The sequence below is a fragment of the Archocentrus centrarchus genome, unplaced genomic scaffold (genome assembly GCF_007364275.1).
Source record: "Archocentrus centrarchus isolate MPI-CPG fArcCen1 unplaced genomic scaffold, fArcCen1 scaffold_145_ctg1, whole genome shotgun sequence".
Taxonomy (NCBI): Eukaryota; Metazoa; Chordata; class Actinopteri; order Cichliformes; family Cichlidae; genus Archocentrus; species Archocentrus centrarchus.
Window position 1 is genome coordinate 25931 of NW_022060190.1, and position 17394 is coordinate 43324.

The 17394-nt window shown below is 39.4% G+C and overlaps 1 protein-coding gene across 1 annotated transcript in view; it reads right to left on the bottom strand.

Moving 5' to 3' along the window:
- Window positions 1-17327, bottom strand: part of mapkap1 (MAPK associated protein 1) — a 32813-nt gene extending 15486 nt beyond the window's left edge. The window contains exons 1-4 of the mRNA XM_030723003.1: window positions 17192-17327; window positions 13905-14053; window positions 11075-11247; window positions 10792-10968 (exon numbers count right to left, since the gene is read on the bottom strand). Of these exons, the coding sequence (XP_030578863.1) occupies window positions 10792-10968; window positions 11075-11199 (302 nt within the window). The 5' untranslated portion in view covers window positions 11200-11247; window positions 13905-14053; window positions 17192-17327. The remainder of the gene's footprint in view (window positions 1-10791; window positions 10969-11074; window positions 11248-13904; window positions 14054-17191) is intronic.
- Window positions 17328-17394: the final 67 nt, after the last annotated feature.

Here is a 17394-nt window from a genome sequence, read left to right on the forward strand (position 1 = left end):
CGGTTAAAAGACGAGCTGCCGCATTCTGGACTACCTGCAGGCGGCGCACAGATGATTGATCTATGCCAAAGTACAGAGAATTACAGTAGTCCAGGCGGGAAGTAATAAAAGCATGAATAACTTTTTCCAGGTCCTGCTGTGGGAGATAAGGTTGTACCTTGGCAATAACTCTGAGTTGGTAAAAACTGATTTTGGTAACAGCACTTACTTGCTTCTCCATTTTAAAACTACTATCTAAAATGACACCCAGATTTTTCACAGCATCACGACAGTGAGGAGCCAAATGACTCGGAGTGCCAGAGGAGTAGCTTGAGGGGTCAAATTTACCAAAGCATATGACCTCGGTTTTGCTTTCATTAAGATTTAGGAAATTGTTTCTCATCCAGGACTTGATGTCACTTAGACAGTTCAGCAGGGGTTCCCATGGATCTCTGCTGTTCAGTTTGTGTGCAGCTTTTATAACAGTGTAAATTTATTCTTCCCTCAAAATAACTCAATATACAGCCATTAATCTCTAAACCAGCGGCAACAAAAGTGAGTTCACCCCTAAGAGACTATACCTGTAAATGTCCAAATTGAGCACTGTTTGTCATTTCCCCTCCAAAATGTCATGCGACTCAGTGTTACTAGGTCTCAGGTGCGCATAAGGAGCAGGTGTGTTCAATTCTGTAGTACAGCTCTCACACTCTCTCATACTGGTCACTGAAAGTTCCAACATGGCAAAGAACTCTCTAAAGATCTTAAAAGACGAATTGTTCCGCTACATGAAGACTATTATATAAGCTGCACACAGACTGCTTTTCATTGTGTCAAAGTGTCATTTTGTAAGTGTTGTCCCATGAAAAGATATACTTAAATATATGCAGACATGTGAGGGGTGTACTCACTTTTGTGATACACTGTAAGATGCGGAAACTTTTTTCCTCTTGGGTCCCCACTCTTTGTTGTGGTCATTTCTTTTTGAGGGCAAACAGATTTGTTCCTCTAGCTTTTCTACTTCTCGGTACAAAACTTCTTTCCTCTAATATCTCCTATGGTATTTTCCACTCAGGTACTCCAATTGCACCAGGAGAAATAATTTTATTACCATCCATTCAGTCTGACCAGTCCTGCTACTACTGACATCATTTGGGTCCTTATACTAACCCTAATCAATCCCCACTCATTCCAACTGTCTCACATGTGGTGATAGGACCCCTTGTAAACATTATGAATTCACATATTGGGAGTTCATCATCTTATAGCATCCAATTGTCTTTGATCCTTTGAACTCCCCAGTCTACAGTTACTAACAAATCACTATATAGCTTTCCCAAACCATTATATATAATTAACGACAGACCAGTCACCATGAGGAAGCAGACTTCAAAGACCTTCTGCTCTGGTATACAATAAACCCACCCTGTCTTGATCCATTAATACTTCCATCACTTCCTGCGACTTAAATCTCAGTTATCTAAATGTCAGATCATTGGCAAAAAAAACTATTATTAATGACATCATTACTAACATTAAATTGGACTTCATGCTTCTTACTGAACCCTGCCGTAATACTTGGAACACAGAGCTGAATGAATCATCACCCAATAACTATAACTGTGATTATTGCAGCTGTACAAATAGGAGGGGTGGTGGGATGACTGTTATATATAAAATCATTTTTAATTGTTAATCTTTGTCAACTGACATTTACATAAGTTTTGAATATTTAAGTTCAGTAATTAATTCTATGTCTCCTCCTGTAATTGTGTGATCCTATACTCATCCTCGTAGATTGAAACATGGCTTCCTGGAAATTGGTGACCTTTTTTCCAAAATTGCAACAAAATTTGACTGTATTATTATTTCAGGCGATTTAAAATATTTACATTAACTGTTTGGTGTTGGAGTTGTTGTCAATCAGTTTATTTAAATGTTTTTATTTTAAACATGTGACTGGGGCCACCCATACGAAAGGTCACACAGTTGATCAAATTTTTCCCAGAGTCCTCAATGTCAAAGTCACAAATGTTCTAGATGTTGTTGTATCCGATCATTATTACATATTTTCAGAAGTTTATTATTTATTTGTAAAAACAAAATAAACACCTGTTCATCAATAAGCATCAAGTCAACGTCAGCACAGCTGATGCAATCAGTGATTTTTTAAACTGTATATTACTGGTACTGTCATCAAGTGTCAACTAATGGTCTATTCCTACTAGACAATTAGTGATGGTCAATTTCTCAAATGTAATTACTCAAATTATTGACCATACTGCTCCTGTAAAAAAATATTAATTTATGTGGATCACCAAAAGCACCCTGGAGAAACTATGAAAAGGTAAAGTTGCCAGAGATCTGAGGAAAAATTTTTTAAAATAAACTACTAATTAATTTTGAAATATAGAAAAATGCACTTTACAATGAAAGTTTACAATGGTGCCTGCAACCAGACCACCAAAGAACAAATTTATAATCAGCAAAAAAAAAAACTATTTAAGCATAAAAATTCAAAAACAATAAATGATATACTTTCCTCAACTGCACCAAAGAATAAAACAGTTAAATGTGGATTATAAAACATTAGGGCTCTCTCTTCCAAGTCCCTGTTAGTTAATTGTTTAATAATTGATCAACATATTGATTTATTCTGCCTTACAGAAAACTGGTTACAGCAGGATGAATATATTAGTTTAAATGAACTGCCAGAATGCTCCAAGCACAGGTCGAGGAGGAGGATTAGCTGCAATCTTCCATTCCAGAATAGTAAATAATCAAAGACCCAGACAAAGTTTTAATTATTTTGAAAGCCTGAGTCTTATTCACCCTAATTGGGAAATTCAAAAACCTGTTTTATTTGTTAGTGTCTATCATCCTCAGAGTTTCTGTCTGATTTCTCTGACTTTCTATCTGATTTAGTGCTCAGTTCTAGGGCTTGGCGATATGGACCAAAAGTAATATCTCAGTATTTTTTAGCTGAATGGCGATATATGATATCTATCTCAATATTTTTTCTTCCCAAATGGTATAAACAAAAAGGCGCTTCTGAGTCAAAGCTACATGTCCCAAATGTCACACAGACACTCTTATTAACATTCAGCTGTAGATGTAACTGAGAAACTGCTCAAAAATCAACTATTGGCATATTTAAATGATAATGGTCCTCAAATCCTGATTAATGCTTTTTTCCTCTATAAAAAGACTCACAGCTGTGCTATTAAAATGTAAACAGAAAAGATACAGCACAAAATTGCAAAAGGCTGACTTATTCTTTAAGGAGCAACTCTAGTGAAGTCTACTTCACTGGAAAGTGCTACATTTGTCGTGAGTCGCTTTTTGGGGGAAAAAAAAAGTCACCAGTGGGGTCTGAAAATTAAATCTAGCGACAAAGTTTCTACGTTAGCAACACTGCCATGCTGTCGCTTCCTGCATGATTTACAGGTGAAGCGATGAGGGAGAGAGCCAGAGCTGTGGGAAGTTGTGCAGAAATAAACAAGTCATAACGCAACTATATTGATATAAACAATATTGTCTTATCTTATATCCCATATGAAAATATATCGATATTTCTTAAAAACTCAATATCATCCAGCCCTACTCAGTTCAGATAAAATTATTTTAGTGGGTGATTTTAACATCCATGTAGATGCTGAAAATGACAACCTCAACACTGCATTTAATCTATTAATGGGCTTCTCTCAAAATGTAAAGGAGGCCACCCACCACTTTAATCATACTCTGGATCTTGTCCTGACATATGGCATAGAAACTGAAGATTTAACATTATTCCCAGAAAGACCCCTCCTGTTTGATCATTTCTTAGTAACATTTACATTTACTTTAATGGATTGCACAGCTGTGGGTAATAAGATTTTTATTACAGTAGAAGTCTTTCTGAAAGTGCTGTAACTAGGTTTAATAATCTAATTCCTTCATTACTATGCTCTTTAGTGCCATGAGCCAACACAGTGCAGAGCAGCTACCTAAACTCTGCTCCCAGTGAGGTAGATAATCTCATCAATAGTTTTACATCATCACTGCGTATGACTTTGGATGCTGTGGCTCTTCTGAAAAGGAAAGCTTTAAATCAGAAGTGCCTGACTCCATGGTATAATTCACAAACGTGCAGCTTAAAGCAGATACCGCCGTCTCACTAACTTAACCTGGAAAAAGAGTTTGTTGCTCTATAAAAAATCTGTCATCAAATTCCATCAATACCAAATATGTAACGTTTACCTTTACCGTGTTTTGAGTTGTTTGCAAGAGCGGTAAACATTAACCTCAGATTAGCAAAAAATAAAAACTGTGAGGAAGTACTTTGTGTGTACTATTTTGCTGCATAATTAGGGTTTTAAGTCACTTAATGTATGAAGTGCCCCAACTGAAACAAAGTGAAGTATTGAGAAAATTGAATCTCCAGTCCCAAGCTTTATTATGCTGCATGTATTGTCATATAACGCTGTAGGCTTGTTGAATTAATGCGCATGTTTTGTAAATCCAGCAATACAAAATATGTAAATATATCATGCATAGTCATTTGAAAATGTGTGTTCCAAATGAAAGAATATACTGTATTTCATTGCAATATACTAGACTATACTGTAAACTCCACAGAGATAAGAGAGTAGGACAGGAAACCACAATAGAGGATAACAGTTTGGCCTTGATGGGCCATTTTAATAAAACTATAACTTAACTACACACAATGTAAAACAAACTCCTGACTCAAATCAAACATGCATGGAGGTGGAATTCCTCCTTTTCCCAAGCTGCAGTGTCCAGTTTTAAGCCTGGGGCTTTTAGCAGCAACCAGGACACATGCTGCTTTTGCAGCCATTCTGGGTGTAGGCCATCTCCAATAACTACATTGGTGAAGTCAGCTCCCCATGATGTCACAACTGAAACATATCACCGTCTCTCTTCAAAATAAACTTTGTTTATGTCAAGCCCATTGACAGACACCGGCATTTGCTGATCTCGCTGCAGTTGTTGATCTTACAGCAAAGGTGTATGAGGTCACATACCTCTTTAGGTGCTGGTGCCTTCTGATACATAACAGGTTCAATTAACCCATCTTCCCTGAGCCTCCATCCTCTACCCACTGGGTCCCAGAGAAGAGGCTTGGGCAGGTGGCTGTGACATTTTACAATGAAGCGTGAATGTGAAGGTGCAAGGTGTATTTCATGTAACACCAGCCTTGTGTCAGCCTCTTATTGGTCACTGTAAAGTTCTGTCAAACAGTCAATACCTGACTTGCTAATCTTGCAGACCTCTTCACCATTTTCAAAGCCACCTGCCAAGAGGACTGTGTTCTCTAACAAGATTCTCTTTGGACCAATTTCAGGGCTTTCAAATTATGCCGGCGGCAGGCGCATTTTCCACCTACTCCACCACTCTGCGGCGTCTACTTTTCAATTTTCCTAAAAAATATTTTTTGCGCCGTCCGCAGTCTCCATTTCCAGCACCATGTGGACGCTCGTGGCAATATTTACATTCTTTCAATCTGAGCCATTTGATTGGTTCACGACTGCCACGTGACTATTCATGAAGAAAGAAGACAGGAGAGGAAGAAGAGAGGTTAGATTTAAAGGTAAGGACTGGAAAACAAACTGAAGTATGCTGACTTTGTGTTATTCAAAGATTGTATGAAAATACTGCAGTTTAGCACGTAATAAACAGGTTAGCTTGTTGTACTGTATTTACAGTAAAGCTCTGCGTTGGGCTGGTGCACAGAGGATGTGTTCATGGTCAGAGTTACAGGTTACATCAGTGCAGCAGAGATAAGTGTGAATCAAAGCTGCTGATGCTGAGATTCATTCACTGAATCCAACATTTATACAGCCTGTATGCTGTCAGTGTGGGGGATGGAGATCAGCTCAGATAGCTGTGAAATACTGGGTTACATCTTTGTGAATTCATTCATCCACACAGAGCAGTAAACCTCAGAGTAGCAGCAGCAGATCAGCTGATCACAAGCCTGCACACCAACATCATTTACTGCAGCTCACAATAGAAAGATGTGATTCTTCTCCCTATGCAGAGCTACTACAGCTGATCTTAGGGTTCCTCCACCTTCTGAATCCCACTGTAACCCCTGAGTATCCTCATGTTTGTGTTTAGGTGGAGGCACAGTCACCCTCTACTATGGAGGACACAGAATAGAGCTGTGTTTAAATTCCCTTTCACAGTTTGTGTCCTATAACAGATTCAAGCTGAGTACATTCATTGGACTTAAAATTTAGATTGGAATAACGTTTGTATTCTCATGTATTATTTTATATTAATACAATAATATATATTATGGTTCAGTTAGCTTTACAGAAAAATAGCTGGTAGAAACGTCCTCCAAAGAGCTACTTTTACTTTCTTACTTTGAGTCCATTCCAGAGCCTGTACTTTTTACTTTACTTAAGTAAAGATATTGAACCAGTACTTCGATTTTTACCAAAGTATTTTTTGACACAAGTACTTGTACTTCTACTGAAGTACAGAATGTCAGTACTTTTGCCACCTCTGTTGAAAATTAAACCGTAACATTGTTGAGATGCATTGCATATAAGTAATGGTTTGTGAACACATCGGCCGTGGCATTTCTTCCTTTCATAGTAGAAGTTGTTCATTTATAGTAACTTTGAAATATTTATGGGAGTACTGAAAGAAAGTCTTTAAAAAGTAGTAAAATTTAGGGGATAGTACTCATAAAAGCAAAACAGATGGGAAAAGACGCCCATGGAGGACAGCAAAGGTCTTGGTCATAAGGTGCCTGCTACTTTGGCATGCCCCCCTGCTACTCCAAAACAATTTGAAAGCCCTGCCAATACTGATGATGTAGCTGCTGATAAAGCCACGTACAGCACCTTTGTTCCCACTGATCCTCAGATATTTCTTGTAGTTTGGAACTGTTGTTTGGCCTGTGATAATATGTGTTGGCCTGGTGGTTTGGATGGTGCCTCTTCTTTGCCTTTCAAGATCTTTGACTGAGTATTGATGGTCAAATCTATCAAACACTAGAACAACACAGCTCATGCCTTCCTCTCCCATTATGTAAAAATGGACAGTCTTCTTCACACACAAAAGTTAATTATGGACTTCCACGGGGTTCTGTGCTTGGACCAATTTCATTTACATTATACATGCTTCCCTTAGGCAGAATTATCAGAAAGCATTACATAAATTGTCATTGTTATGCAGATGATACTCAGCTTTATCTATCCATGAAGCCAAATGACACACATCAATTAGTTAAACTGTCAGAATGTCTTGAAGACATAAAGGCCTGGATGGCCTCTAATTTCCTGATTCTAAATTCAGATAAAACTGAAATTCTTGTACTCGGCCCCACAAATCTTAGAAACATTGTATCGAACCAGATACTTACTCTGGTTGTCATTACCTTGTCCTCCAGTAACAGTCATTTTTGACCAGGATATGTCCTTCAATGCACATATTAAACAAATATGTAAGACCGCCTTTTTGCATTTATGGAGTATTTCTAAAATTAGAAACATCCTTTCTCAGAGTGATTCTGAAAAGCTAATTCTTTTTTTAATAATTCTAGGCTGGACTATTGTAACTCGTTGTCAGGCTGTCCTAAAAGCTCCCTGAAAAGCCTTCAGCTGATTCAAAATGCTGCAGCTAGAGTACTGACAGGGACTAGAAAGAGGGAGCATATTTCTCCCATATTGGCTTCTCTTCATTGGCTCCCTGTTAAATCTAGAATAGAATTTAAAGTCCTTCTCATATACAAGGTCTTGATTAATCATGTGCCCTCTTATCTTAAAGACCTATATTAACATATCACCCCAATAGAGCTCTTCGCTCTCAGACTGCTGGCTTACTTGAGGTTCCTATGATACTTAAAAGTAGAATGGGAGGCAGAGCCTTCAGCTTTCAGGCCCCTCTTCTGTGGAATAAGCTCTCAGTATGGATTCAGGAGACAGACACCCTCTCTATTTTTTAAGATTAGGCTTAAAACTTTCCTTTTTGATAAAGCTTATAGTTAGGGCTTGATCAGGTGACCCTGAACATCACTTAGTTATTCTGCTATAGGCCTAGGCTGCTGGGGGGGTCCCATAATGCACTGTTTCTTTTCATTCACCTTATTTACTCTGTTTATACTCCACTCTGCATTTAATCATTAATTGTTATTAATCTCTGGCTCTCTTTCACAGCACGTCTTTTGTCCCATCTCCCTCCCCTCACCACCAACCGGTCGTGGCAGATGACTGCCCCTCCCGAGCCTGGTTCTGCTGGAGGATCCTTCCTGTTTCAAAGGGAGTTTTTCCTTCCCACTGTCACCAAGTGCTTGCTCATAGGGGTTTTTTTTGACTCTTGGGGTTTCTCTGTATTATTGTAGGATCTTTACCTGCAATACAAAGTGCCTTGTGATGACTGTTTGGTGTGATTTTGAGCTATACAAATGCAACTGAATAGAAATCAAATCAGCCAGATGATCCTACATATCCCAACTGATTAATAACCAGTCTAACTGGGCCTTTTGATTTTCATCCACTGATAAATTACTTAATCCCTCCAAAACCATTAATCTCTGGCTTTTCTCTCACTGCATGTCTTTTGTCTTGTCTCCTTCCCCTCACCCCCAATTTGGGGGGAGGGATGGATGGCTGCCCCTTCCTGAACCTGGTTCTTAATGAGGGTTCTTCCTGTTAAAGCAGCAGTTTTTCCTTCCCACTGCTGCCAAGTGCTTGCTCATATGGGGTCGTTTTGATCGTTGAGTTTTTTCTGTATTATTGTAGTGTCTTCACCTTACAATACGCATGACTGTTATTTTTGTGATTTGGTTCTCTATAAATGAAACTGAATTAAACTATACTCAGATGGATATAATCACATGAAGTGAACTCTACACCAGGTGTGTGGAAGTTAAAGGCTGTCTGATGACCAGTGCTAACGTGCCAAGTAATGCCAAAAAAGCTCAAGTGGCTCAAAGTGCAACACTGAATTACCTTTAATATTCTTCTCTTAATTTATAAACTTCTCAGTGGTTTGGCCCCCTAGTACATATCTGACTTGCTCACTGTTTACAACTCAGTCAGACTACTTAGGTCATCAGACACACCACTGGTTCCAGAATTAGATACAAGTGTGCTGAAGATACCTTCAGCTATTGTGGTCTTGTTCTTTAGATCAAGCTGTCTGCTCATCTGAAATCAATTACATCTGTGCATTAGGGATGCTCCTGGCGACTAATTTCTTAGTCGACTAAACAAGGGAAAAAAAATTAGACTAATCAAATAGTCTAAAACTAAGAAACACTGAGATATCAAATTAAATTTTATGCCTGTTTAATGGACAATATCAAAATATGTCTAAACGAGGGCATTTGAAACCATTTATCACGTTCTTCTGTAATGAATCGCACTTTAAATGCTGTTTAACTGTGAGGCACCTAACATCGGGCATTACGGACACTGCACATTACACTCCAAACAACGAAGAATAAAAACATAAAATCAATAGACATGAATATATGAAAACATTACTGCAAATGATGTTCACACATCACTGAATATGAGAAATTACATCCAAAAAAACAAATAAATTGCAACTTAAAAGTGTGGCGCATTGGCACAGTGCGCTCTACAATTCATTGCTCTACAATTCATGATACACATCAAAACAACAAACATCTATCCATCCATTTTCTTCTGTTCTGTGGCTGCATTCTGAGCAGTGGAGCCCAGACCTCCCTGTCACCCAGCCACCTCCTCCAGCTTACCCCTGATTCAGATTTCAGCTTCTACGACGAAACCTACATAAGTGGCCGATGTTTTTGTTTGTTTGTTTTTTTAAGTGGCCGATGTTGTTGCCAGCATTTATACCTGTGCAGGTGCATTGTGTGTGTTAATTATCTTTCGGTTGTGTCCGTGTTTTACATGCAGTGGCAGGCAACAGAAACATAAAATGCTGGCACTTTTTCCCTTCTCCTTCTCTTTGCTGTGGTCAGTTTTTTTTTTACAAACTTGGAGGAAGTAGTGGGAAATGCAGGGAAGGGTGTTTCTCGGGTTACACTATGGCATATAACGATGTAAGGGCTCCAGCCCCATCTGGTGGCAGATGGCTGCATAACATCTAGGACAAATATTTACCAGCACTGGGTTAATTAAAACCTTAATAATTAGGCTAACCGACTAGTAACAATAGCGACGATTAGTCGTCTAGTCAGGTAATCACGCACATCCCTACTGTGAATGCATTTAAAACCACTTTGTGGTGTTTGTGGTGTTTTGTTTTGCTGTTTTCACTGCCTTAAGTTATTGTAAACCTATACAGATTTTTATGTTTTTATCTTTGGTGTTAAGCACATTGAGTTTACATGTAATGAAATGTGCTATATAAATGAAATTGCCATTGGCATCTTGAAATCCCTTAATGGCTAGGTCTGATAGACTCTTGAGACCTGTATTAAACCAAACAATGATCTCTTACTTTTTGAGAGTTGCAGGTTAAGAATTTCAGTATTTCGCACCAAAATGATCTATTTTATCTGTTCCCTTAGCCTCTTCATATTTTATATGTCTGACATCTAATGAAGTTGCGTGTAACACAGTTTCAAGCATTTATTGAAGGGAAAGAAAATGGAAAATAAGAGGAATTTGCTATAGCAAGCCTACTATAGCAAGCACATGAATAATTCAGAAATAGAAATAACTTTTTATTCATATATCTACAACATATTATCCATCCAAATCACTTAATCCTAGCAAGACATCAGTAAATGGAATTAGCGCCATCAGTTTTCCAAGTGTTGCTGATATGACTGATATATATGAGTTATTTAATACTTACATTCTGACAAACAGTGACAGTCTGGAGGCGATGCCAGGTGAGGAGTATTTCTCCACCAAGGCCAGAGTACTGAAGCCAAACTTGTGGATTGGCTCATTGGAGTCTAGAGGAGGGAAGTCTGTGTCCACCTCACCATCATCCTCGGCGATGTGGAGGCAATAGGAATTCACATTTTCACTGTGGACATGTGATGGACAGGTGGAAAGAGAGAGACAGAAGAAGAGTCTACATAGAAAAAGGCATCCTATGAAATTAAATTTTTCTTAAGATGTTCTGTGCTCACTTGAGTTTGGGTTCTCGCCCCTCGCTTGTGTACTGCCAACAGATAAGTCCAATGAGGTCATAGACACGGGCATTGGCGATGGTCACCACTGTCATTGGATGTACTTTCTCCTGAGCCAGCTGCATTGAGAGGTAGACATCTATCTTTTTTGTAGCAGTGGTGCCGATGTGGCCCTAAAAATTAAGAGAACATTGTGCAGTGAAAATTAATTAATTAATTAAATTACTGTTTGTGTAACTAATTTTACACAAACAGGCACATTTAGGCAAATTTAGTTTCTAGATCAACAAGGCTGATCTAGAGTCTTTATTTGCTTATTTTTGGAGGAACAAACTGTCAGTCTGAATTGAAGGAAAACTATCGTGACTATTTTAATACATGGGCAAACCTATAAAAACACTGCTCAAAAAAATAAAGAGAACACTCAAATAACACATCCTAGATCTGAATGAATGAAATCAAATTTATTAACCAATGGAGGCCTGGATTTGGAGTCACACATAAAAATTAAAGTGGAAAACCACACTACAGGCTGATCCAGTTAGTTGTTTTACAACTACTCTTTCAAGAATTTTTGAGAGAAAAGGATGGAGATTGGCCTATAATTAGCTAGACAGCTGGGTCAAGTGATGGCTTTTAAGTAGAAGTTTAATTATAGCCACCTTGAATGACTGTGGTACATAGCCAACTAATAAGACAGATTAATCATTTTAAGATTGAAGCATCAGCAGCATTTTGTAGTGGCAGTGGAACAGTGGGTAGGCGCTCGCCTTGCAGCTGGAGGTTGCCGGTTCGAGCCCCTGTCCCTGCGCTGTGTTGTGTCCTTGGGCAAGACACTTAAAACCACTTGCCTAACGTAGCCGCTGGTCTCTGGCTACATGACCGCAGATGCTCGTCTCTGGATGAGTGATCTGGAACAATCATTTCGTTGTGTGCCTTGTGTGCACAATGACAATGAGTTGAATCTAATCTAATCTAATCAATAAATGGAAAGACTTCTTTGAACAGTCTAGTAGGAATGGGATCTAATATAGCCTAGTGACAAACTGCCAAAAAGTGCTTTTAGTTTTGAGATACCCCTACCGGAGGTAGAACTAAACCCAACCATGTTTTTCCTCATCTCTAAGGACTCCCCTCTATGAAATGGATTCTTGGACAAAAGTATTTTACTACCAAGATGGTTTAATTGATAGATACTGTTATATACCCCAAAATTAAAAAAGAACTCAAGCCTGTCTGCATGGGGGTTAACACACAAAAACTGATGTTGATTAATAACACAAGGCCTGAGAGCTGTCAGAATAGACATGTAGTCAGGATTTTGCTTTACCCAGTAGAAAAAACTGGATGTGAATATTTTAAAGTATGTGGTAGACAGAGGTCTTGGAACACATACCTAAAATAGGTGGACATGGAAAAAATATATATATGCAAATGTTTTCATTTACTTTGTAATTGCTGTGCAATTAAAAATGTGTGATCTGTCCCACATGAAAGAATATACTGTATTTCATTGCAATATACACTGGCTCAAAAAAATAAAGGGAACACTCGAATAACACATCCTAGATCTGAATGAATGAAATATTATCATTGAATACTTGTTCTGTACAAAGTTGAATGTGCTGACAACAAAATCACACAAAATCATCAATGGAAATCAAATTATTTAACCAATGGAGGCCTGGATTTGGAGTCACACACAAAATTAAAGTGGAAAAACACACTACAGGCTGATCCAACTTTGATGTAATGTCCTTAAAACAAGTCAAAATGAGGCTCAGTATTGTGTGAGGCCTCCACGTGCCTGTAGACCTCCCTACAATGCCTGCGCATGCTCCTGATGAGATGGCGGGATGGCCTCCTGAAGGATCTCCTCCCAGACCTAGACTAAAGCATCCGCCAACTCCTGGACAGTTTGTGGTGCAACGTGAAATTGGTGGATGGAGCGAGACATGATGTCCCCTAATGTGCTCAATCGGAATTCAGGTCTGGGGAAGTGCGGGCCAGTCCATAGCTTCATGCCTTCATCTTACGTCAGGCCCTCCTACCATCCTCATGGAGTTGGTTTCTAACTGTTTGTGCAGACACATGCACATTTGTGGGCCTGCTGGAGGTCATTTTGCAGGGCTCTGGCAGTGCTCCTCCTGTTCCTCCTTGCACAAAGGCGGAGGTGCGGTCCTGCTGCTGGGTTGTTGCCCTCCTACGGCCTCCTCCACATCTCCTGGTGTACTGGCCTGTGTCCTAGTAGCGCCTCCAGCCTATGGACACTACGCTGACAGACACAGCAAACCTTCTTGCCACAGCTCGCATTGATGTGCCATCCTGGATGAGCTGCACTACCTGAGCCACTTGTGTGGGTTGTAGAGTCTGTCTCATGCTACCACAAGTGTGAAAACACCACCAACATTCAAAAGTGACCAAAAAATCAGCCAGAAAGCATAGGTACTAAGAAGTGGTATGTGGTCCCCACCTGCAGAACCACTCCTTTGAGTGTGTCTTGCTACAGTAATTGCCAATAATTTCCACCTGTTGTCTATTCTATTGTACAACAGCATGTGATTGTCAATCAGTGTTGCTTCCTAAGTGGACAGTTTGATTTCACAGAAGTTTGATTTACTTGGAGTTATATTGTGTTGTTTAAGTGTTCCCTTTATATTTTTGAGTAGTGTAGAAAAAAAGCATATCTATTATTGGAAAAAGTTCATATTGAAGACAGATAAAAGCTAAATTATTTTTCCCATGCTATAAAAGTGGTTTGCAAATTTGCCTTATTTGAACGAATTTTAATGAATGTCCAAATAAACCTAAATAATGTGGAATAACTTACCTTGCCATCAAATTTGGAGTATTCATTAAAGGGATTGTTGAGCTGCTGGGGACACTGCTCCAGCCTCAGTGACAGAGTGGATTTTGTACCAGTTGTCCGTGGCCTCTCTTTAAAGTCACGCTTTTCAAACAGAGACCCCAGATTTTCCACTGAACACAAAACACAGAAACAGAAACAAGATGTCACAGACCAGTATAGTTTAAATACAATGATGTAGATATTACATATTTCTCACAATTAAATCACATCAAGATAAAGAAAAAGCTTTTTGTCTGAATGGAAATGTATTATTTTAGGAGTTTTACTGAAAACTGCAGGAATTTTATAAAAGGTCTTTACATGTTTTAAGCAGTATTTGTTTCACTGGTTCAGTTACTGTCTCAGGTTCAGTTAAGACTTATTTTCTTCTTTGGCTACTTAAAATTTTACAAATAAGGCCTTTACACACTGGACGCATAAATATCACGTGAATGTTTTGTGCACTAAAAATATTTTTTGGACCCGCCTGTTCCTAATGAAGCCAGTCACACTGACCACATCATTTCACAGGATGAATTTGCAGCATTTATTTTTTCAAATGAAGTTACATTTTTCTGACTTTTGCAAGTGAACAAACACACCAATCAGAGTGCTGCATTTAGCAACATGTGAGCTCATATGTAGTAAGGTAATAACACTATGGCCTGAGAACTACAGTTAAGCCCTGAGAGACTGTTCTGAATGTACAGACTGGCAGGAACTCTGCAGGCCTCAAGGCGAGGACATTGATGCCCTCACCCACTGCATCACAGACTACATGAAGTAGGCAGGTTAACGACCTGAACCTGTTTTCCCAATACATTTGACTCTGGGCCATTGACCACCTCCCCCACCCCTCAGCTCCCATCTTCCTAGAGCAGGCAGGGGGACACTGTGAGGGTCATGTTCTTTGACTTCTCCGGTGCTTTCAACACCATCCACCCTGCTCTGCTGAGAAGGAAGCTGGAGGGAGCTGGAGTGGACAGGCAGCTGACTGCATGGACCATCAACTACCTCACCAAAAGACCACAGTATGTAAGGTGCCATGACTGTGTGTCTGATGTGGTAGTCTGCAGTACAGGGGTGCCGCAGGGCAGGGTCCTCCCACCCTTTCTGTTCAGTCTATACACTTAAGACTTCAGGTACAACTCAGATCACTGGCACCTACAGAATTTCTCAGATGATACGGCCATCATCAGATGTGTATCAGATGGGAACGACGAGGGAAACGGGGGGTCATCAGTGATTTTGTTGGCTGATGTGAGACCAATGCCCTCCAAATCAATGCCAGCAAGATGAAGGAGATGGTCATAGACTTCAGGAGGAAGTCACCCCCTACAGCACCAGTGAACATCCAGGGAAAGGATATCGAGACAGTGGTCTCTTACCTGGGTGTTCACCTCAGCAACAAGCTGGACTGGACTACAAACACAGACGTCCTGTTTAAGAAGGGCCAGAGTCAACTCCACCTGCTGAGGAGAATGATGTCCTTCGGTGTCTGCACGACTGTTATGAATGTAACCTGGCCATACATACACAGGTCTCATTTGAAAAGATCAGATATGTATCAGATTTAGGACTACATATCCAAGTGGCCTTTGTCGCATTTGTAAGAATTGGATCTGTGTTGTTCAGACTGTCATGAAAAGATCAGATACAGATCGCATAAGGGCAAAAAAAAAAAAAAAAAAAAAAAAAAAAAACGTATTTGGGTCACTTCAGGCTGTAGTGTGAACGTAGCCATGATGGCATGAGTCACTTGGACACTTTACTGCCATCACTTATGCACACGGTGTACCTTTACACATGGTACATATACATTTTATTTAGCTACATTCCCACCCATAATGCATACTGTGTATGCTGTGTACAAAATGCAAATTACTGGCTACAAATGTATACAGTGTTTTTGATATCTATATATAGTGTTTTTGATATGTGTACATAGTGTTTTGATGTATATGTGTATTGATATATTTTTATGTAAATAGTGTTTTCTATTTTATTCTATTTTATTTTATTTCATCCCTCTCTGTACTTGAGCTGCTGTAATGTGCAAATTTAGCTGTCGTGGGATAGTTAAAGTTTTATCTTATTTTAGCTCAAAACGCGCACCGCTACACTGAATATACAGTGATGTGGGAACAGTACGATTTTACCTCAGACCCCACGCTTCTCCAGGTCAGTTGGCTCTCTGAAATTATTCTCTGCCTCCTCACATGTGATCCCAACTCTGCCAATAAGAGCTCAAACTGTCCCACTGATAATATGAAGTATGCATGAAAGTGGTTGCGATTCAGCTGCAACTCTGGGATCAAACCATGAAACTCTCCTTGCTGCTGCTTTCTTATGAGTTAGATGAACCCGGAATCACTGTTTCTTCCTTCTCTTGTCTAAGGACATCAGGACCTCATTACATCAGCGCTTGATGTCAACTTAATTGTTTTCACAGTGTGTTTTATAAGGACGAATTATTTGCAAAACGCAACACGTCCAGTGTGTATGCAGGTTACACGACAAGTTCGCATCTGAAAGATTCGGTATTTCGTGTTGTTTTTACGCAGCTCGTCCGTGTGTAACAGCCTATAAACTAAAATAAAATAAGAATAGTGACTCTATAAAATCAAAATAGTTTGCAAAATAGTTTAAAAGTTTCCTACTATTCCAGGAGGTATGCAAAACATCAGTCCGTCCATCTATCCATTCTCTTCTACTTATACTGTTAAGGGGCTAGAGCCTATCCCAACTGACAGAGCGAGAGGCAGGGTACACCCTGTACAGGTCGCCAGCCTGTCACAGGGCTAACACAGAGAGAACATTCACACTTACATGCACACCTAGTGGCAATTTAGAATCACCAATTAACCTAACTCCAGTAACTGCATGTATTTGGACTGTGGGAGGAAAGCGAAGTACATGCAAACTCCACCAAGGTCGAATCGAACCTAGGCCCTTCTAGCTGTGAGGCAGCAGTGCTAACCACCATGCCACCTGGTATGTTCAACATGTTTTATGACACCCCTAAGTTTCTAAGCACTGGACTTAAGTGCTTAGGTACTGATGCAGTGGTCTGTGCTCTGTGGCAGTAGAGTGTTTGAGGTCATATTTTAGACAAACAGAAAATCATCAACATCCAGAACATCAGCAAACTACGTAATCAGAATGACATTAAGCAATAAAAATGACAATGAAAGTTATGTTATACAAAGTTTGTAAAATGTGCAACTTAAGAAAACAAAAAAAAAAAAAAAAAAGGCCAGGTACAGTACCTGATTGGGAGGTTGTCCTTTCTTTCCATTGAATGTTTTTACATTTGATTTGGTTCTGCCGTTCTTTCCTTAGTCCTTTCAAGTCTTTGGGCTAAAAAGAAAGGACAGCTGTTCAATTTTTATTGTATGCAAACAAGCTTGAGTCACTAAAACATAGTGAAACAGACAACAGATTATCATGTACACCACATCCTGAAAATTCC